The 23,027-nt window shown below is 36.0% G+C and overlaps 1 protein-coding gene across 13 annotated transcripts in view; it reads right to left on the bottom strand.

Annotated features, from left to right (window-relative positions):
- LOC145315287 (uncharacterized) overlaps positions 1–21,942 on the bottom strand; it is a 51,087-nt gene extending 29,145 nt beyond the window's left edge. For 12 of the 13 annotated variants that reach the window (XR_013878011.1, XR_013878013.1, XR_013878016.1 and 9 more), the window contains exons 1-4: positions 21,820–21,941; positions 20,834–20,910; positions 20,329–20,413; positions 19,832–19,923 (exon numbers count right to left, since the gene is read on the bottom strand). Coding sequence is in view for 2 of the 13 variants with exons in the window: in XM_080155311.1 (XP_080011437.1) it covers positions 19,832–19,923; positions 20,329–20,413; positions 20,834–20,910; positions 21,820–21,875 (310 nt within the window). In the remaining 11 variants the exon portion in view is untranslated. Of the gene's footprint in view, positions 1–19,831; positions 19,924–20,328; positions 20,414–20,831; positions 20,911–21,819 lie in introns of all 13 variants that reach the window. The other variant, XM_080155342.1, reaches the window with a different exon arrangement.
- Between the last annotated feature and the right edge of the window lie 1,085 nt (positions 21,943–23,027).

The raw sequence follows: 23,027 nt of genomic DNA, 5'->3' as shown, positions 1-23,027 counted from the left end.
AAAATTGAAAGAGAAAGGTGGTTCCCAGAAAGCTATACCCAACCAGACTCGCTGGAATTCAAGCAAGGATTGACTTTAATCTTTCAAAAAGAAATGCAATATCTATGTTGAAATCAGATTCGACTTACTGAAAGCTAATGACAAGAAAACTTTACCAGAAACCATTGGAAGAAAAAATGATGACATCAACATCTTCAGGAGTACAGAACACCTTCTAGAGCAAATGACAAAGTTTTCAGTGGCACTAGATTGCTTACGTGATACCTGTTACCTGTCAGCTGCTGTAGAGTTTTAGAAGGAGCTCTTGACTGATGAGGTAGGTAACAATTAACTAATGAGCTATATAAATATTTAGAATTGAATACTGCATTATATAAATTTTTATTGATCAAATAAATTCAAACTATGCTATATCTGTATTTCTGTCCTTGGGCCATACTTACCTATTACTAAAACTTAGCTCTTTTAAAAAATAATTTATTATAATTTTACAAATCATTTCCACCTTCTGGCTTTCCTAACTTATCCTGCTAATCAGGTAATTAAATTTGATTATATAATAAATGTCCATAGCAGCAATCTTCAAAATAACATTTGAATTAAATAATAAATAAGACTACCTACCTGTCAATAAATCTTAGGATTATTATTTTTTACAGTCAGTTATATCATAATCATAGAGCTGCTAGGTTACAAGTAAGAGATAATGCTTTAGTAACTTTAAACCTTATTCATAAAGTAATACATATAAATATATATATATATAATATTTTAGTCTAAGAAGTACAAGAAAACCTTACAAGTGCAGAGTTTGATTCTGTGCTGCATTGACTTGTTGAAAAGGACACATCAATGTCAGTCCTATTTACCAAATTTTTGTACAAAGTTGTTTCAGTCTATCCACATTCAATGTTTACAGAACACATGATAAAAAATTGCACAACTGATCAGTGGTGGAACACAATCATGGTGAGAGCTAAGTTAAATGATGACACACCTACATTTGAGTTTGCTAAAATGATTAAGTCTCTTCACCTTTGCCCTGCAAGTTTTGCTGGTATTAAATGCTGGTTTTCAACCCTTGGGTTTGAATGGTCCAAGGTTTGTAACCATTTAGGAGTTAAGAAGGCTCACAAGCTGGCATTTGTCATAGAGGATTGAAAGAGGCAGAAATACAGCAGATAAAGCTCCAGATCATCAGGATGCAGGATATTCTGGATCAACTAATTCTGTTTGAGTTGGTGAAGAAAGCTCTGATAACGAGGGCAATGATGATGTATTTGATTTAGGTGATTTATTTGGGGACGTATTAGATATCAATGTTGATGATATTCTCCATGATTCCAGTGATGATGAAGATTTTCATGGCTTTGCTTCTCAGTCTGATGATGTTTAAACTATAAATATGTATGTCATTATCATATCAGGAAGGGAGGGGACAATTCACATTGGGCTGTTTATTACATTATTTGGATTCCCAAAAGTTTTATGATAATGTTTTCTTATTTGATGACTTACCAACTTTGGGCTATTATATGATTGGTTAGTTGATAAAGGACCGAGGATGCAAGCTTTTCCGGAGTGGTCCTATCCGGGGAGATGGAGAAGAAGTCCCCGGGCAAACCTGCATCAAACACACCTGCTTGACCATTCACCCTGTCCGGGTTTCCACCAAGGGGCCGGCCTATTAGGCTTTTAAGTCAGCCCCTGTCAGCTCTGGAGGCCTTGGAGGCCTTTCAACTCCAACCCTCCAACATCCCTCCCCCTCCTCCCCTCATCCTCTCTGGCGACATCCATCCAAATCCTGGCCCTAAATACCCCTGTTCTACCTGCTCCCGCAATATTACCCGCTCCACTGGTGCCTTCCTCTGCAACTCCTGCCAACTTTGGGTTCATCCTAAATGTTCCCTCCTTCCATCCAAATCCGATTACAATTCCAACTGGTCCTGCCAACCCTGCATTTCTGCCTCAACAACTCCCTTTTCACCTATCTCCCCCCAACCACCAACACCCCCATCCAAACCCCGCGGTCCTAAATTCCCATGTACAGTCTGTTCCTTAGGTGTTACTAAATCCACCGGCTCCTTCCAATGTAACTCCTGCCTCCAATGGATCCACCCCAAATGCTCCCTCCTCCCATCTGCCACCCACTACTCTCCTTTCTGGTTCTGCCCTTCCTGTTCCCCCCCAACCTCACCCCCTCCCTCTCCTAACTTATCACCCCCTACACCCCTCCCATCACCTAGCTCCCCGTCTCCCCCACCTTCCCCTTCAGCTCCTCCTTCACCCCCGCCCCCTCCTCCACCCACCCCTGCCCCCCGAAAACCTCCTGGTAAACCTTTTGTCCTTCAATTCAATTGTAATGGCCTCCTTACCACCCAAGATGAACTCCACAACCTTATTTCTACCCATAACATCCCTATCACCTGCCTCCAAGAAACTAAACTCTCCAGCAAATCCAATCCCAAACCCCTCCCTGGCTATAACTTTCTCAGGAAGGATCGTCAAGATCGACCTGGTGGAGGAATAGCCTTCCTCATTGCCGATGACATCCCCTTCACCCACCTTGACCTCAATCACCTTTCCAATGGCCCCCTAGAGATTGATGGTATCCAAATTTCCCGCAATGGCTCTCCTACACAAATCATCAACCTTTACCTTCCTCCACATTCCTCCTGTCCCCCCCAATACACCCCTGACTTTAACCTCCTCTTTGACAACCCAAATGACCTTATCCTAGTCGGTGATTTCAATGCCCACAACCCTGCCTGGAACTCCATAACCCTTGACCAATCTGCCATGAATCGTGGGGAGGCTCTGCTGGAAGCTCTCAATGAGAGCAGCCTCTGCCTCCTCAACGAGGACTCCCCCACCCGCCTCCCCCCCAACGGCCAACCTACCTCCCCCGACCTTTCCCTATGCTCTGCCCACCTTGCACTTGACTTCTCCTGGCACACCCTCACCACCCTCCGTTCTGACCACCTCCCCATCCTCCTCTCCCTCCCTGAAATCAACAGAAACCCCCGTCCTGTCAAAACCTTCCACAATTTCCGTAAAGCAGACTGGGACACCTTCACCCTTGAAACTGAAACCCTCTTTGAAGATCTTCCTGATCCTTCCTCCTGCTCCCAAGGTGAAGCCACTTTCCGCCAAATCCTCCAAACTGCCTCCAAACACACAGTCCCCGCTGGCTTCATCAAAAACTCCAATCCCTCCCTCCCCCAGTCTGCTAAGCCCCTTATCCAGCAAAGAGACTCCTTAAGAGAAATTAACCCCCATGATCCTCAAATCCAAATCCTCAATGAACAAATTTCCTCAATAGTTAACCAACACTCCAACAAAAAATGGCAAGAAACCCTTTCCAAATCCGACCATAGAACCAACCCTTCCAAATTCTGGTCCCTCCTCAAATCCCTTTCTGGCAAAAATAATTCCCCTCCCTCCAACCAACCCATTTCCTTCAACAACAAAGTTCACACCTCCCATACCCACATTGCTGAATCCTTTACCAAACAATTCACCTCTGTCTCCCGCCACACCTCCAACCCTTTCTCCAGAAAAATTATCCGCAAAATTAGACACCGCCACCGCCTCAACAGAGATTTCCAACCTTTCACCCCTGCCCTCGTCCTCGAAGCCATTAAAAATTCCTCAAACTCATCTGCACTTGGTCCTGATCACCTCAACATCCTCCACCTCAAACACCTTGGTCCAAATGGCATCTCCTACCTTACCAAACTCTTCAACCTCTCCATTTCCGCTGCTAATATCCCTGCCATTTGGAAGCTCTCCAAAATTATTGCCCTCCTCAAACCTGGTAAACCCCCTGACCTTTCCACCTCCTACCGCCCAATCTCCCTCCTCTGTCCTGCAGCTAAAGTCCTTGAACGCCTCCTTCTCCCATACCTTAAACAATCCCTCTCCACCCACCCCTCTCAACACGGCTTCAAACCCCTCCACTCCACCACATCCTCACTCCTTAATCTTTCCACCTCCATTGCTAACGGTTTCAACCAAAACCTCCCCCCCAGCCGCACAACCGTAGCATCCATTGACCTTTCCAAAGCCTTTGATTGCATCCCAATCCACCTCCTTCTCCAAAAAATCTCCTCCTCAAACCTCCATCCAAACATCATCAGATGGCTATCCTGCTACCTGCGTGGCAGGATGGCCTTCTGCTCCTACCAAAACACCAACTCCTCCCCCAGAATTGTCCACACTGGTGTCCCCCAAGGCTCTGTTATTTCCCCCGTCCTTTTCAACTTCTACATAGCAGATGCCCCCCACAACCCCCCTGCCACCACCTCCTCCTATGCCGACGACCTCAACTCCTTCCACTCATCTCCTGACATCCCCCAGTCAGTTGAATCCATCAACTCCCACCTCTCCTTAATCGCTGACTGGGCCTCCACCAATGGCCTCTCCATCGCCCCCAACAAATCCACTGTCACCCTTTTCACTCCTGACCGTAAACACCAATCCAACCTCCATCCTCAAGTCCAAATTAACGGCTCCACACTCCCCCTTGAGAAAACCCCTAAAATCCTTGGAGTTACCTTTGACACCTTTTTCAATTTCAGTTCCCATGTCTCCACCATTTCCTCAAAAATTTCCTCCTGCCTCAGAATCCTTAAATGTCTGGCTGGCACCAAATGGGGCCACCAGAAGGAGACCCTCCTCACCACCTACAACACCCTCCTCCGCCCCATCACCACCTATGCCTGTCCTGTCTGGTTTCCTAACACCTCCAAAAACAACATTGATAAACTCCAAGTCCTCCAAAACCAAGCCCTCCGCATCTGTACTGGTTCCACCAAAAAATCCCCCATTAGCCACCTCCACCAAGAAACTAAAATCCTACCAGTACGGAACCACCTTTCCCTTTTATGCTCCCAGTACCTGGCCTCCTCCCTCCGCCCTTCCCACCCATCCTTCCCCAATGTCACAACCCCTCCTGGTCCTAGATCCAAGAAATCCACCCTCCAATCCATGTTCCTCCCAACCCTCCAACCTTTTCTCACCCCTGAGAACACTCTCCCCCCTGCAAATTACAAATCCACCATCTCCCGACTCCACACCTCTGCAGTTACCCAAGCAATCAATTCCTATCCCCCTAATCCTGTCCTTAACCACGCCCCTCCCAACATCAACCCCTCTGAGATCCAACTTCCTAGGCACTACAGAACCATCCTCTCCCAATTGAGATCCAATCATTGTCCTAAGCTCCAAAGTTACCTACATTCCATCAACGCTTCTCTTTCACCCAACTGCCCATCCTGCCCCAACAATCCCACCCCTGAAACTGTCCAACACCTCTTTTCCTGCCCTAATAACCCCACCAACCTTAATCCCATTGACCTCTGGCATAATCCCGCCCTTGTAGCTGCCTTCCTATCATCACACCCAAGTTTCACCAGCCTCCCTCCTCTTCAACGCCCCCCTCCAGAGCCCCCCCCATAAGCCTCCCCTCCCCCACCTACTGATGACGACCCTGGACACGAAAATGGACTATGAGCAGCCAATACAACAACAACAGTTGATAAAGTTAAGTATCCAAAGTCGAACGTAATAGTAATCTACAAAAGGGATAATTTACATTAGGGAATGGGATGTTCATCAATTTATCAGCCATTGTAATTAGTCTTATCCCTTTAGATCCCTGTCAAGTCATATACCTATATTGTTTGTATTAATGTAAAATTAGTTACACAAATATGTATGTAATTTTAGAGAGGGAGGGTGGGGGCATTTGGCTGTTTATTACACTTGTCCCTCAAGATATATTAAAGGTTTCTTATATATATAGAGGCTAGGGGCAAAACTGCTATTATCTTAAATACAGTACTTCTTCTTTTTCCGTTTGCTCAAAATGGCAACAGACTGCAGTCCATTTTTTTTAAAGACACCAAAAATGGGGTAAATAGTGACACAACCAAAAAGATTTTACCCAATTAACTCTTAAACTAAGGGAGTAGCACCCAAAATAAAATTGCTGGTATGTCGTGTGACAAGTCACCACATTCACCCCCCCCCCCCTTTTCATCTGAACAAGACCCTGTTCCAAGTACTTCAACTGAACAACTGCAACCTGAAGCAACTCCATCAACTGAGCAATAGACATTACAATTAGGGTTGGCAATCCGAATCCAGAATCCACCCAATTTTATGCAAATTTTGGAATCCGGATTCCGTTTTTTAATAACAATTTTTATTCTTAATTAGTATGCTTAAATAAGCGTCTTGAGTTTTTTCATTCAACTCTGCCTTTTTGAAGGCGAAGATTATCATCATTATATATATCTTTTAAAATCTGGTTCGGTATTTAGAAGTGAATTATAGAGAACACCGAGAACATTAATTTTTACAATCTTCTTCCATGTCAAATTCAGGAAAGTAAGCTTACTACTTAATATCTAGGTATAATTTGATACTTAGCTTTTTTTAAATCAAAAACTTACTTTTAAAAAAAAATATCTTTATTAGGTACATACATTATATTTCAACAAAAAAATCCAGATTCATAAAATTGGAAGCTAAGTTTTGCCCTTAGGGATTAAGGGATTTTTTTCCCCGGCTTTTTTTGAAATTCAAGTAGTGCAGTTGCAATTATTATGTCTTTAGGTGAAAAAACACTTGTGTAAAATTTTTAACCAGTTTGGACAAGTATTATGCCCAGTAATTTCACTTTGAAATTTTGATACCCCCCTTATGGGGGTCAAAAAATCATTGCATCAGAATTATGGCTTCATGGTGCTCCCTGAATAGGTCTTGAAGAGTAGAATCAGGAATGTTTGAAATTTTCAAAATATCTTGCTCCTAGCCTGAGAAAAGTTCAGAAAACTTCTAAAAAATGTCATTTTTGAAAATTGGCCAATTTTTAGAGGATCTGTGTAGGTTTGTTGATTTTATTTGGCATTTTAATAAAAAAATTTAATTACAATTTATCAAGCAGACAAAAATTATTATTAAAATAAAGTATTTAACAAAAGATGATTTAATTTATTTGCCTTTTTTAAAAAAGCCATAGGTAGAGTTTTTAATTTTGCTGCAATTATTTGTCAGATTTTCTTTTTTAATATATATGTTTGTCTGTCTAAAGTAATATTTGAGTATCCTCTTACCTCTTTACTTTGAAATGCCAATTTTGGCTTCAAAGATTCAAAAATTAATTTTAAGATGTTCTATGCGTTTGTATGTCTTTGCATGAAAGAAGAGTAATACTTTTTTTTCAATTCTAAGAGGTATTAGTTTTAATCTTTTAAATTTTGTTGTTACTGGTGTGCCGAAAGGAAACCATGGACCAAACCTTTCTCATGCAAATAGTATGGTATAACAACGTCTTTAAGAAATCATGTTGCCACAATGGAAGACAAAAAAGCTAGCCAAAATAGAAAAGCTTCAGGGGCAAAACAGATAAATGAAAGAAACACTGTTCAGGAATTTAATCTTTCAAAATAATCTCTAATAACTTTAATGTTTCTTTTTTTGTGTTTGTACCTATTTTACCTAAAAAGTAGGCTTCTGTAATTTGCTTTACAGATTACCATTAGAAATCAGTATCAGTTGAATTTTTAAAAAGCATAAAAAAACTCAATAATACATATAAACCTACTGAAGGTTAAATGTCATTATAGATCATTCCAATTACAAAGTAAAACCTTTGCCAAACTAAGATAAGTATCTGGAAATGATATTACTGAGACATTTTAAAGTCTTATCATTCCAGAGAAAGTTCTGCAGCTTGAAATCTACATCTCCCTTTTTCAAGTGGAACACAAAATTCCTTTAATTACATTCATAAAATCTATAAAATGTCCCTTCCAAAAGATGAAGATCTAAATAGATCTACTATGGACAAGACAAAGGCAAACTACACAGCTATATTTTGTACAGGAAATTATCAAAAAGGACATGAAGATGTCTAACCAAACTAGTGAAGAAACTGGAAATAAAGCTAAAGATCTTGATACATTTATCTGCCTAATCAATGGTGTTCCAAACCGAAGGGAGAGTAATTTTTTAAGACACATTTTCTTGCATTTGAAACAGCTGATGTACAATTGCGTGCTTTACTCAAAACTATGGAAGAGTTCTCAGTTCATTTGAAAAATGTAATTCAGGAAGGATTACTTCAAGACCTATATCAAGGCAAGAAGACGTCAGAAATTTTTGTTAATTTTGCTCTAAAATATTTTTTAAAAAACTTCATAAAATTATTTAATTTAAGATTATTTTGATTGAAAGTTGCTAGTGTAATTTGAAAGGCTATGAATAAAATTATAGTCTGGAGTAATATGCTGAAAATGTCCATGTCATGAATCTTTTAATTTACCCAAGCATTTTACACTTCTAGGAATGTCTGTCCATCTGTTTAACATTTGGCAGATTGGCTGATAGTTATTTTGATAGTATTAAATTTTCAATTGAAATAGTTGATCCGTGATAATTAAAATTTGTTAGTTGATTCATTGCTATCTTTATTTGTGTAATAAATGTGTTGCATCATTGGTATGTTGATCAAGGTGACAATGCGTTGATGGAATGCTGAGAGCTGTCCATACACTTAATGTTCTCCATGTATAAATATTGATTGATGCCCTGGTTTTGGTTAGTTCTGTTATGTCATCTGGTATTGTAGCTGCATGCACAGTATTAGTTGGACATAGGAGCTCTAGCCAAAACAGGTTAGTTTACAGATTGCTTTATTACACCGCTTGTATGCCATTATCCTGGGATAATATCAATTCATATTTGTAGCAAAGCTACTCTACAATTAGTATTAGTCGTTAGTCATAAGACTTAGGGGGCGATTTATTTCAATAACAAGAAACAGTCACATAGGTCTTTTCAATAAGCTTTGAACAAGTTGAATGTGAAGATAGATAAATTTTTTATTTGGCATTTTTCCCATTTGCAGAATACAACAGCTAGGCATTACCAATAGTCAAACTTGTAAGAAAGTAGGTATTGAAGATCATTTTTTTCTGGAATTTGGTATTACAAGATGGACAGATGGGGTAAAATGCATTGCATGTGTCAAAGAGCAAATTCCTGCAACAAAGGAATTTATCACTGAGTGACCAAAAATTGACAAGTCAATTGAGAAAGGAGCAGTCTTCACAGTGTTGCAGGATTTTTATGCCAATGAGAACTTTAAAGACAACAAAGTAAGACTACTTAATGCAGAATTTTTAGCAACATAGCACCTGCTTTACAACACCAAACTTCAAATAGAAAACCTGATAGTACCTTTTCTTTGTTGTGTAACATGATTTCTTTTTCAATCTATTCTCTCAACAATCAGCATACTCTACCAACTAACCACACAGATGTTGCAAATTATCACATTAAAGATAATGTTAAAATCTTTAGAAAGACTGTACCAGTTTTTGGTGCTTCTTGTGATGATGCTTTCCTGGATCTTCAAGAAGCAAACAGAAAGGCACTAATTCAAGAATGTAATCATTGAAGATCTTGAAAGTATGCAAAAGATGATGTGTTTCAATGAGTCCCTGCGTGAAGAATTAAGAGCCTTTGATCCAGACCGAAGAAAAAGATAAAAAACTAAAGACAGAATGGTAAAGATTGCCAAAAAGTCAAACAGATTCAGTGAAAATGAATTTCTGCAACTTAATGAGATAAAAGTTTACACCTATCCACCAGCAGCTGATGTACAAGACTTTAATGCCAACTTACGCCTCAACAATCTCTATGTTGAAGTCTGGAAGACAGTAGAAAACAAAATGGGATAAAAGGCCTGATGTTTTTATCAAATTGACTAAGCTTGTTCTTAGTCTTTCTCATGGGCAAGTCACAGTAGACCATTTCAGGTAGGATTTATTCTGAGAAAAAAAATCTTAAACCTTTTAGATTCAATTTTTCACATAATGAAAAGTAGTAAGTTAATTCAGTTGTTTTTGTTTACTTATTAATAAAAAATAAATTCTTTTATCATAGAAAGAGATTCTTATTAAACAAAAGAAAAAGTCCAAGTGATTGAACTGTACCATATCTTATAATATTGAATCCAAGAAGATATGTGAAAAAAGAAAACTCTGGTGCACCAATATAAGTCTGAATGACACCACAACCTGACAACCAAGGTATCATCTTTAATTTTAGGCCTATTAACCACCCTAAGAAGCCGGCAACATACTTTAATAAACAATTATCCAGATCAATGAAAAATAAGCCTAATGATCCAGCCCCTGTTTTTATTTTTTAGCCCCTCTTTTTTATCAATAAGGCTGATACATCTGAGCCCCAAGGGGATCCAATACCTGGGCAATATCTTCAACAAATGTATCAAGAGTTTTCAGATCCCTACAATCTAGAATACAGTTAAGATAATAAACCTGGGAAACCCTCCAACCAAGGCTAGAGCTATTGACCAGTCTCTCTCCTCTCTCCTGCAGTCAAAACACTTAAAACACTTCTCCTCCCTCTTCTCAAAAATGCCACACTTTTCCTTAACAGTTTAGCGGATTTATGACCAACACGCAACAAGCGGTCAATGAATCCTATAAATAGACATATTTGCAAAATCAAAACTGGTTTTAGCTAAATTGTATCTGCTCCTTCTTCCGGATTATAGAATTTTTAAGAATTTGACTAAAAATGTGTGATGATTTGACTTTAAAATAACCTTTGATGTAAAATGTATATTACCTCTAACACATGAAAGCAGTAGTTGTTTTAAAAACTTTTTTGGTAGATTAATTATAACTCATGAAATTGTCGGCGGCAGTACCTTCTGGTTTTAATTAATGCTTTTTTTCTTCAAATTACCTTGAAATCTTAAACTTAGAAAGTAAAAACAGTAATGAAAAATCAGCATATCATTTAACTAAACAATTATGACAACATCCATAAAAGCGAAGCACTGAAACTGTAGGACAAACGGACATTAACACTTATATAGTATCAGAACTGAATAATCAGAATATAAATGTATAAGAGTTGAAGCAAAATTGTAAGTAAATTTGTTGAAAACTGCTTTACTTTCTAAATCGTACCTAATTACTAAAGGAATCACCATGCAAAGTTTGAAATCGATATGACATCTCTAACATGCCTAAATTAACGAAAAAAGCTATCCGTTTGTGAAGGACGTACGGACGGACCGACCCTAATTATAGAAAAGCTTCGCTTTTAAAAATACTGACAGAATTGATTTACAACATATTTACTGTTATTAAAAGCGAAGCTTTTCTATAATTAGAGTCGACTCCGTACGTCCGTCAGTAAAAGTTAGATTTGAAGGTGGAAATGTTAGCTTTTTTAGTGGAACGGTTAGCTTTTTCTGTTAATTTAGAATTTTCCTATCGATTTCAAACTTTGCAAGGCTATTCCTGTAGTATTTAGGTACAACTTAGAGAAAGTGTAGCTACTCTAAAATCGTTACCAGAATTTCCGAACGCCCAATTTAAACTGTTGATTTAAAAAAAATTTAAAACAACATATTTTTATGTGATACTTATTCCTAGGACAACAAAGTACAATGTTATAGGCGATGTATCTCTTTATCAAGTCCTAAAAATGTAATTATGTCCTTAAACATTAGCTTGTATTTAAACCGTTTATAAAAAAATGTACTCATAATTTTGTTTAGACTTTAATAAATTTATATTCTGATTATTCAGTTCTGAAACTTTACAATTAATAATGTTCGTTTGTCCTACGGTTTCATAGCTTGGTTTTATGGATGTTTTCATCCTTGTTTATATAGAAACAATAAGCAATTTAACACTCGAATTTTGTATGAAAGACACAATAGTATAAGTTATCAAACACATAAACAATAGATTGTTGAAGAAATTAGGCATTTAATTGATTATATCAAAGGAAAGTTATTAATAAGTATAGTCTAATTAGTTAAAAACTGAATAGTTCTTATACATTAAATAGTTTTACTATTAAGTAAATTTGTTGCAAAATACAACATACTGTTTAAGGACATTCCTACATTTTTAGGACTTTATTATAGATGTGCCTCGTTTATAACGTTGTACCTTGTTGTAGTATTTATTACAAAAAGGTTTAAAACTTATTGTAGAATTGCTATGCTTTCTAAATCGTACCTTACTACTAAAGGAATAACCATGCCAAGTATGAAATCAATAGGACAATTATAAAAGGCCTAAATTAATGATAAGAGCTATCCGTTATGGACAGACAGACCAACCCTTAATAAAGAAAAGCTTTACTATTAAAATCAAGCATCAGAAAGTCTTGTTTTTTTTTAAATTATAATTATAGATCCACAACGACCAAAATCTTTGACCTATGTAGATTGTGATCACATTTGAATTAAAAAGGTTTTGCCATGTCTTAAATAAGATACAAAATTAAATAAAAATTGTTTTCAATTGCTAAATAATCTTTAATACACCAGACATTAATTTGATGTTAAATTTAAATATACTATATATATCTCTATATAAAAACAGCGATTGTGCCCCTAGCATCTAGTTGGTCTGTTTTCTAAGGGGTAAGGCATAAAATCACCCAGAGACTTAAATCTAAATATCAAATAGCCTGAACCCATCCTGGGTCCTATGTACGTGAAGCTTTCCTAGAGTGTAGAACTAAATCAGCTATCGAAATCTTAAGCTACAGATAAAATACATACTGTTTACATACAAAACATATCAGATGATCATTATCAAATTTTTGTCAACTTTAATGCAATTAAAATTAAAAAACATTTACTTTACCTAGTAACTATTAAGTAATAAAATGGTAAATGAAGTGTATTCAAGTATATCTTTTAAAGTAATGTTTTTAAATGAACCTTTCATGTCATATATTAACCTACTTACTGTTTCATTATATCAAAATTTTATCCATATAAAATTTAAAATGGTTTAGAACAGAAAAGATAGACTTTTGTGTAATAAACGGCTAAGTATCAAATCAATTAGGATTAGTGCTTTTTATATGACTTTTTACATCACTAATAATGCATAAAATAACCACTGTTATACATCCTAAATATGCAGTGTTGAAATGTCTATAAAAATATTGTTTAAAGCCTCAACAAATATGACAAAATTATATTTACAAGCTTTAAACTATAAGATCATTTTTTATTAAAGGTTATTTTAAAGTCAAATAATCACATATTTTTATTAAAAATCTTTGAAATACTATAGACACAAAGAAGGAGCAGATACAATTTAGGTAAAACCAGTTTTGATTCAGCAAATGTGTATATTTATAGGATCTATTGACCGCTTGATGCGTGTTGGTTTTAAATCCGCTAAACTGTTGAGGAAAAGCGTGATGCTGTTAGACTGGCAGAACACTAACATTGCTTCCGGAAAAACAGATCCACCATTAGAGCCCTCCACAGCATTTTTGATCATATCAATACAGGCCTTAACAGGAAGTAACCTGTCTGCCACACAGTCTCTGTGCAACAGAGCTTGTAGTGGATAACTTGGGATTAACTTAGGATAAATAAGCAGAATGCCATTTCTAAAATTCTAACCAGCAATCTAATCATTTCAAATTGACAACATTTGAACAGCATTTTTATGCTCTTTCAAATATGTAACTTTCATTAAAATCAGTCAATAAATAAGGAAATGCAAGATTGGACATATATTAAATATAAAGGGGGGGGGGAAAATGTGGTGACTCGTGCCACGACATACCAGCAATTTTATTTTGGGTGCTACTCCCTTAGTTTTAGAGATAATTGGGTGAAATCTTTTGGGCTGGGTCACTAATTACCCCAACTAGAGGTATCTTTCAAAAAAAACGGCGGCGGGTCCGCCGCTCCCGCCGTTCGCCGCCATTTTCCGCCGCCGCCAAAAAAATTTTTTTTATTGCATTTCTCGCCGAATTAGGCAATTTGGAATCATTTGAGACCATGTTATTTTTTTCAAAAATTTTTCAAATTCTCGTTTATTAAGGTATATCTTAAATTCAGTGCTTCTCCTGTGCTTTTAAAGATATTGAAACAAAATCTTTTGAGGTAGATCAGTAAAAAATATTTGAATAAAAAATGGCGGCGGTACCGCCGCTCCCGCCGTCCACCGCCATTTTCCGCCGCCAAAATTTTTTTTATTGCATTTCTCGCCGAATTAGGCAATTTGGAATCATTTGAGACCATGTTATTTTTTTCAAAATTTTTTCCCCTTATAACCAACCCTGCGGGGGAACTTAGTCATTTTTTTCAAATTCTCGTTTATCAAGGTATATCTTAAATTCAGTGCCTCTACTAAGCTTTTAAAGATATTGAAACAAAATCTTTTGAGGTAGGTCAGTAAAAAAATATTTGAATAAAAAATGGCGGCGGTATTGCCGCTCCCGCCGTCAACCGCCATTTTCCGCCGTCGCCGCCAAAATTTTTTTATTGCATTTCTTGCCGAATTATAAATTTGGAATCATTTGAGACCATATTATTTTTTTCAAAAATTTTTCCCCTTACAAGCCGTCCTGTGGGTGGCGAAAAATGGCGGTGGATGGTGGGAGCGGTGGTACCGCCGCCATTTTTTATTCAAATATTTTTTTGCTGATCTACTTCAAAAGATTTTGTTTCAATATCTTTAAAAGCACAGGAGAAGCACTGAATTTAAGATATACCTTAATAAACGAGAATTTGAAAAAAAATGACTAAGTCCCCCCGCAGGGATGGTTATAAGGGGAAAAAATTTTGAAAAAAATAACATGGTCTCAAATGATTCCAAATTGCCTAATTCGGCGAGAAATGCAATAAAAAAATTTTTGGCGGCGGCGGCGGAAAATGGCGGTGGACGGCGGGAGCGGCGGTACCGCCGCCATTTTTTATTCAAATATTTTTTACTGATCTACCTCAAAAGATTTTGTTTCAATATCTTTAAAAGCACAGGAGAAGCACTGAATTTAAGATATACCTTAATAAACGAGAATTTGAAAAAAATGACTAAGTCCCCCCGCAGGGTTGGTTATAAGGGGAAAAATTTTTGAAAAAAATAACATGGTCTCAAATGATTCCAAATTGCCTAATTCGGCGAGAAATGCAATAAAAAAATTTTTGGCGGCGGCGGCGGAAAATGGCGGTGGACGGCGGGAGCGGCGGTACCGCCGCCATTTTTTATTCAAATATTTTTTACTGATCTACCTCAAAAGATTTTGTTTCAATATCTTTAAAAGCACAGGAGAAGCACTGAATTTAAGATATACCTTAATAAACGAGAATTTGAAAAAAATGACTAAGTCCCCCCGCAGGGTTGGTTATAAGGGGAAAAATTTTTGAAAAAAATAACATGGTCTCAAATGATTCCAAATTGCCTAATTCGGCGAGAAATGCAATAAAAAAAATTTTTTTGGCGGCGGCGGAAAATGGCGGCGAACGGCGGGAGCGGCGGACCCGCCGCCGTTTTTTTTGAAAGATACCTCTAGTTGGGGTAATTAGTGACCCAGCCCAAAAGATTTCACCCAATTATCTCTAAAACTAAGGGAGTAGCACCCAAAATAAAATTGCTGGTATGTCGTGGCACGAGTCACCACATTTTCCCCCCCCCCCTTATTAATCCATATTTTTGCCTTTAAACTTGGAAAGAATCTATGTGGGTTTGTATAATAGCTAACAGATATTTATATAGGGGAACTGATAACCATTTCCAATTCTCTAGCAAATATTTACCTTAACGGCCTCTTTATGTTTCAGAGAAAGCAGACCCAACTATCCAAGGACACACAAGGATAGCAAAATTCAGAATACACCAATGTTCTATATTGGGGACACAAATTCCAACCCAACTATCCACCAAGTATCCTTGGACTCCAACTAGTACTTAATGTATATACTTTGTGGTGATGTCATTCTGACCTTTTGAAAAGCTCTGAATGCCCTCCCCCCCACAATGTATTCTTTAAACATTTTAATCTATATTGGGCCAGGAATTGTATGGCCAGTTACTGTCCATCCTTTACAAAATATACTACTAGCAGCAAATCTGTAAATACACTTAAGGATTGTCCGACAGCATGCTTTCACAAATATTAAATAGACAATAAGTATATTGTGGTGTGTTAGGCTTATAAGGGAGTTTATGCAAACAGAACCCTGAGCTACCAAACCTGATTGAAGAGTAGATTCGCTCAATCTTAGAGTGAACGCCTTTTATTTTAAAACTATATCAAAAGCTGGTACACGCCACAGACCTGTCTAAACCATTTGACATGGTTGACCATCAACTTCTTCTTGGGGACATTAACAATCTTGACCTAAACAACCATGTCAAAAGATTCCTGTGTGCTTACCTGAGGGGTAGGCAAACTTATGTTGTTTTTAGGAACTCCAATACAACTTAAAGGTTAAACAGGGTCCCCCAGGGTGGAGTTCTTTAACGTGTTCTGTTTAACCTTACATGGCCTCCAGGCCTATACCTCCAGGCAGTATTTAACTTGTTTCATATGCTGATCAGACTGCAGAGCCAAAATATGAATTAGGTCCCCAATAAACTTTTTTTGGGGGATTTAAAAATTAATTTTTAATGTTGCTCTGGTCATTTTGACTAGAGCAAAAGGTCTTTTTTACTCAGGGTAATATTGTGGCTTTTAGATTTATATAATTCACTTTATATTGATACAATAAAAAAAACATTAATCTGTTCAATGGAAATATTTTTTTTTCTAAAACAATAAAGAGGGAGGTCATTTTCTAGTAAATCCCGTAAAGGTGTGTGTTATAAGGCCTAATAATAGTAGTAGAACGATAAGGTGCTCTATATATTTGTATTCCCTATTGAATAGAACAATAGGGAAATTTTTTTGTTTTTTTTTTTGATAACCATACCTGGAATATCTTTAAAAAATACGAAATTTCTATCAAACCCTTTGTTTGGCTCAAACTGACAAAAATTTAAAAAAAATATAATTATAATAATAATGTTTTCTATAGGTACAAGGTAAAGGTTAAGAACAATCTATACCATTAAACAAAGGAAGAAGCCATTCTTAACAGGTTGTATGAGCAGTGAACATTAAAATGAAACTTTAACAAATCATTATTACAATGACTTAGTGAAACAAACCAACACAACAAGTTACATACAGACAATTTTGAAAACATTCAGATATACAATCTATATAAGAAGGTAGTTGTTCGCTGTAGTGAAATTGAAATGAAACAATGCACATTGAAACCTTCTACTTCAAAGCAAAGAAACATGAAATTCCACAAACATAAAACTAATTTTTGTCACCTTAAATAAATCAACCTGTAAAGAATGGCTTCTTCATTTGTTTAATGGTATAGATTGTTCTTAACCTTTACCTTGTACCTATAGAAAACATTATTAATATAATTATATTTTTTTAAAATTTTTGTCAGTTTGAGCCAAACAAAGCGTTTGATAGAAATTTCGTATTTTTTAAGATATTCCAGGTACGGTTATCAAAAAAAAAAAAAAATTTCCCTATTGTTCTACTACTATTTTTAGGCCTTATAACACACACCTTTATGGGATTTACTAGAAAATGACTTCCCTCTTTCATTTAAAAATCTAACATATACAATAAAACATATAATTCTGAAGTCTGAACCAATAAGAAATCTTATTTCATTTCAATTCTTTACATTTTAAAAAAGTGTTTTCACAAAGTGACTTCTTTCCAATGTAGTTATATAATTTTTATTTAATTAAAATGAAAAGAATGAAAACCATACACATAAAAGATACATACTTTAAAAAATATTTTAAAAATAAGTTTGAATAATCTTATATCATATATATTTGTATATGTGACAAAAATAAATTTGTTGTATTGCATTAACATTTGTTGTCATCTTACAGCATCTTACACAATTTTAACCCTTTACAGCCGATTTTTATGTGTTTTAAATAAGTGATTGAAAACAAACATGACAATGTTAAATCATATATATATTGTAAAGAATTAAGTACTTAATGAATTAATTTAGATGAAATCAAAAGGCCTAATTTTGCTCTATACCAGAATACAATATTTATGAAGCAAAACACTCTAAAAGCTATGAATTTTAACCAAATAAAAAAGACCTTTTGCTCTGATCAAAAAGGACCACAGCAACAGTAAAAATTAATTTTTAAATCCCCCCAAAAAAATTTATTTGGGACTTAATTCAAATTTAGGCTCTGCAGTTTGATTCTACTGGTGTCATAGTATATTTTTGATATATGTTTTATAGGTTAAAAACAGTTTAATATTTCGTTCTTTCTTAAATTTCTAACTAGAGCTAATCTCTTGTCAGCAAATTTTAGTATATTACTTTGGACAAAATTGTTTTGCTATAGGTACTTGTTTTTATAATAACATGTTAGAAAATTCATTTGTTATTTTTTCCAGATGGAAAAATTAAATGATCTGTAAATTTTCTCATTATTCCAAAATGGTTTTGAAAAACAGCTGAAGTTTGTTAGGCTAGTAAGTATAAATAACTTTTATTATTAAGAGTGTACCATACCTACCTATTGTTTATTGACTTCACATCTCATGATAATACATTAATAAACATACACTTTGAACACAACATATAGACATTTATGTATTAATATAGTTAAGAGGGGGGGGGGGGGGGGGGTTAACGCAACCATCTCGTAATCAATGTATAAATGGCACTTAGAATTCGAATTTCGATCTGAAATTTTGAATGAGTAATCCATGTTAGGTCAATTTCCCTAAATCGAACAAAAAGTTGGAAAAATAACGGCTAACAGCTGGCGGCTCAGCAGTTTAGCCATTTTTTGGACTATTTTCAATGCAAATCATCACGAAACCTATCTCCACATAATACTATTTTCTGCTCAAAAATGTTTTCAAACGCTTCTAGCCGGTAGTTGCTGGTACTAGAAATCTGAAAATGTTGTTTTTGTATCATTTCACATGATTTAAAGCAAAAATATGTTACAAAAAGTTGATTCCTACGTAATTTATGACAGATTTGCCCTGAAAATAGCAAAAAAAAACGGCTAAACGTTACTTTTTCAACTTTTTTGTTTGATTTAGGGAAAATAGACCTACCAAGGATTACTCATGCAGAATTTTAGATCGAAATTCGAATTCTAAGTGCCATTTATACATTGATTACGAGATGGTTGCATTAACCCCCCCCCCCCCCCCGCCGGCCCCCCTTATACATAAAATATTAAATGTACATTATGTGTTTTTAAGTACGTTTTTTGTACGTTCTTTGATTTTTTTATAAAAGTAACATATTTTTTTGTGTACGTTATATACATTTTTTATCTTCAAAATTGACTGGCCAGTTTGGTAACGGTTTGCTCTTTTCGTTAATTTAGACATGTTAGAATTGTACAACGATTTCAAACTTTGCATGATGATTCCTATAACAGTATGGTAAGATTAGGGAGCATACAACTATATAATCGTCACCAGAAAATACACAGGGGTATTATATAAATTCTGCACAAGATTCATTTTTTTCTCTGCTAAAATTTTTTTATTTCCCTCCCTATCTATTTTTTTTGCACCAAGGAGGGGGGGGGGGGGGGTGGAAAAATATTGAAAAAAACTCTATTATATACATATTATCCCCTCTTCTACATATTTATTTTTTTCACCAAGGATGAGGGGAAAATGGTAAAAATGTTTTCAGTTCTTTTAGTTTTTACAAATTTTCCCCCAAACCACGAATTTTTTAACCCCCCCCCCCCCCCTTTAGCAGGGTCAATTTTGCAAAATAAACACCCCTGTAAGTCTATTTAAAACAACAACGACTTTTTGTATGATATAATTTCTAGGACAACAGAGTATAATGCATTGTGTTCGAGATTCTACCCATATACCTATTACCTATTCATGTTGGGTTGATGACGAATTAAAAAATATAAGTTACCTTTTCCCTTTCCTTTGCCCTTGTCGTCCACATCTCCTTCCTCCTTTGGTTTAGGGTGTATTGGTTCCTTAGGTGGTGGAGCATTCGGGTCCCTTACATAAAAATTAAAATTAATTGGGGGGATGACCGTTAACAATCGTGTTAAGTACTACCAACTGATATAGAGGGGCCGGGGGTGGTGGTATTTTACAGAAACTCGTCACATCAAAATCCAGTCATTTTTTGGTGCTTCTCCATTAGTTTTAGAGATAATTGAGTCAAACTCTTATTAATAAGTCTGTTCTGGAAAGAGAATAAAGTAGAGGGTTTCGTCGTATTTTCAGAGTAGCTTTTGATAGGTTATTTTAGGTTAGGTTAGATAAGTGTCAAGGACTACCCCGGCTCCCGCACGGGCTAGAAATAGCTTAAAAGGCTACTGTAATATTACCCACTACTTCATTTTCTTCCAGGATTATTTTTTATTAAAAACAACAAAATGATCAACAATTAATGTTTACCTGGTGAAAAACATAGTAATAGGTTTCTGATATTCTGGTGTGGGTTGTGGACAGTAGCTATTTCGTAATCCTCCTCCTCCTCCACCTTAAACAAAATTCATGTTTCAGGGATACATCCATGGGAAGGCATTAGATGTTTTGAAAGTATGAGCTCAATATCCTGTTTACGAATGATGGGTATAACATCAGAAAAGCTTTTCTGATTGTAGCTTGACAATATTTATCTCTCCCTAGTCGGAGTAAGGCATATCATCAAAAAAAATTTAATGTCTATTGTCTAATGTTTTTCTTTAGAATGTTACCAAATAAAGATCGAAATTATTAATCTGAAGAGAACTATTTCGCCTCGATCATATAAGGCTGTCAAAATCATTTTAAAATCAGGTGTACAATATTCCGATGCAAATATTATCAATCAACCAAACTTCATGGCTTTTTACATGAAACTGCTATCTTAACTAGTATAAGTTTATAGGCAAAATCATTTTTCTTTCTGTGATCTTACCTCCACTTTTTCTGCTTGGGGTGGATGAGCCGCCACCACTAGAGCTTCTAGATCCACCCCCTCCTCCGCATCCCTTACTAAAATTAAAGATTGTAAGACTTAAAAAGGGGAATGTGGTGAGGGGGGGAGGGATGGGCTAAGCGGCGAGTGTATACATTGTAATATCGAAATTAATTGTCAAATATTTTCTTAATGGTAACAAAAAATCTTTTTCAAGGGTTTTGTATCCAAACTTTTTTTTGCCAAACTTGAGGATAAAACAAGCAATAACCGTATAGCATGTAGATCGAGTAACTTTTACATATCTTATCATCAGAGATTAACCCTTAATTTCAAAACTTGGAAACGGATATTTAGGAATAAGACACATCCCAAGGATCCTGATCATAACAAAAAATGGATTCGGCTCACATGAAGGAGACTAGCACCGGTGCTAGTTTCCTTCATTCTACACCATTTGGTGCTAGGGTTCTTCATCCTTAAGATTTACAAGATTTCTAATAATGGGAGGGATTTTAGGTGTAAAAGGGCCGGGACATATTTTGTGTGAGAAAAAGGGAGGAGCAATTTATGTATTACTAGCGGCTTCGCCCCTAGAAGCCTCTAGGGGCACTGCACTAGTAGGAGAAGGAAAAGTCGACCTCATCCTATTTTAAATTTGAGTTTCCAAAGAGTTATAAAAATTATTTTTTGGGGGAGAGGGGGGTTAAGACACCCCCTCGAAAAATAGATTAAAACCTTCCCAGAAGCTTCACTGTAAAGGAGAACAATATCGGTTCAGCGGTTAGCGAGATCCTTCGGGACAGACAAAAAACGCTTACTACTTTATATTATAGGATTAATACAAAATACAATTAAGAAGGGTCAAAACATTAGGTGCTAGTTTTCTTCACTTTAAGACATTTGGTGCTAGCTTTCTTCATTCTTCGATTTCGGTGCATGCTAGACTCCTAGCTTCATGTGAGCCATGGATTCTATACACTTACGATGGAGCTTTGGAGGCAAAAGTTCTTCCACCAGATGAACCTTTCGTTCTCACCATTTTGTCTGAAGTGAATAGATGTATCTAATACAAACACCAAGGTATAAGGTATATAACTAACAAGCGAAAAAATCTAAGTAATATTTAGGAAATGGAGAGGTCGTCAACTTTACGATGTGTTGCTGACAGCTGAAAAACACGTATAGGTTTCGTGATTTTTTTCGGAAATTAATTTGCTTATTGGTATAAGCTGACAAACACTGCCAACTAAATGATTTTAAAGTCTTTTGAAATGAAAACTACATAATATATAGCGCGCAAATGTATATTATTATAATGAAAATAAGCCTTATAAATAAAGTCTTTATCATTGATAAAGGAAATAAAGATGTGGATCACATTAACTTTAGTTGAAATGCATTTCTAAGAACTATCACTTTTTTAATTCAAATTTCAAATTAGGAAAAGTTTAAGAATACCAACTTTGTGCTTTTGCTTCGCGCCAAATATTGTAAAAATAAATAAATTTGATATGGGAGGGGAGGGAATAAAATGCCCAATAAGGGGGAAGAAAACGATCAGCTGATTTAAAAACAAACGACGACATTTATTATTCACAAATTTCTCCTATATTTTCTTCCTTTTTATTTCTTACTATTATCTCGTATGGAAAAAAAATGTTTCAATACAAAAAAAACCTTAATAATTCATTGACTATTTTTTTTATAGCAGTAAACTTTTTGGTTGTATTTCTAAGACAATTCCTTTGTTTGCAAAGTTGTAAAGTTTTGGGGAAAGATTGATATGAGACTTTTGTCCTTCAATAAAAAAGCAGAAGACAAAAAAAAGCGGAAATTCCTAGCAGACAGTGTTTATTATTCATTGAAGCAGACAATTTTCTTCCCTCCGACCGACTAAACTACTTTTTGATGATCATATTCATATAACATATTCGTACTTTATGGAGAATCATAAGGATTCCTATTTGTGAATTGTAGGTGACGAGCGGATTCGCAATTTGATGTCTCTTTTAAGAGGGTGGTTGACGACTAACCTAAAATTTGTGGGTTACTTGTTTGGAGAGGAGGGCCGGGGATTGTTTTTAAGCTACCCTCCTCAAAATAGTTTAGATACCTTATATTTAGGAACTGTACGAAGATTTGGGGATAACTAGATTTTTAGGTTCATATAAATGAAAACAAACAAACAGGC

This window comes from Acartia tonsa, chromosome 1 (genome assembly GCF_053477335.1).
Source record: "Acartia tonsa isolate MP-2025a chromosome 1, ASM5347733v1, whole genome shotgun sequence".
Lineage (NCBI taxonomy): Eukaryota > Metazoa > Arthropoda > Copepoda > Calanoida > Acartiidae > Acartia > Acartia tonsa.
This window is presented reverse-complemented; position numbering and strand designations above follow the sequence as displayed.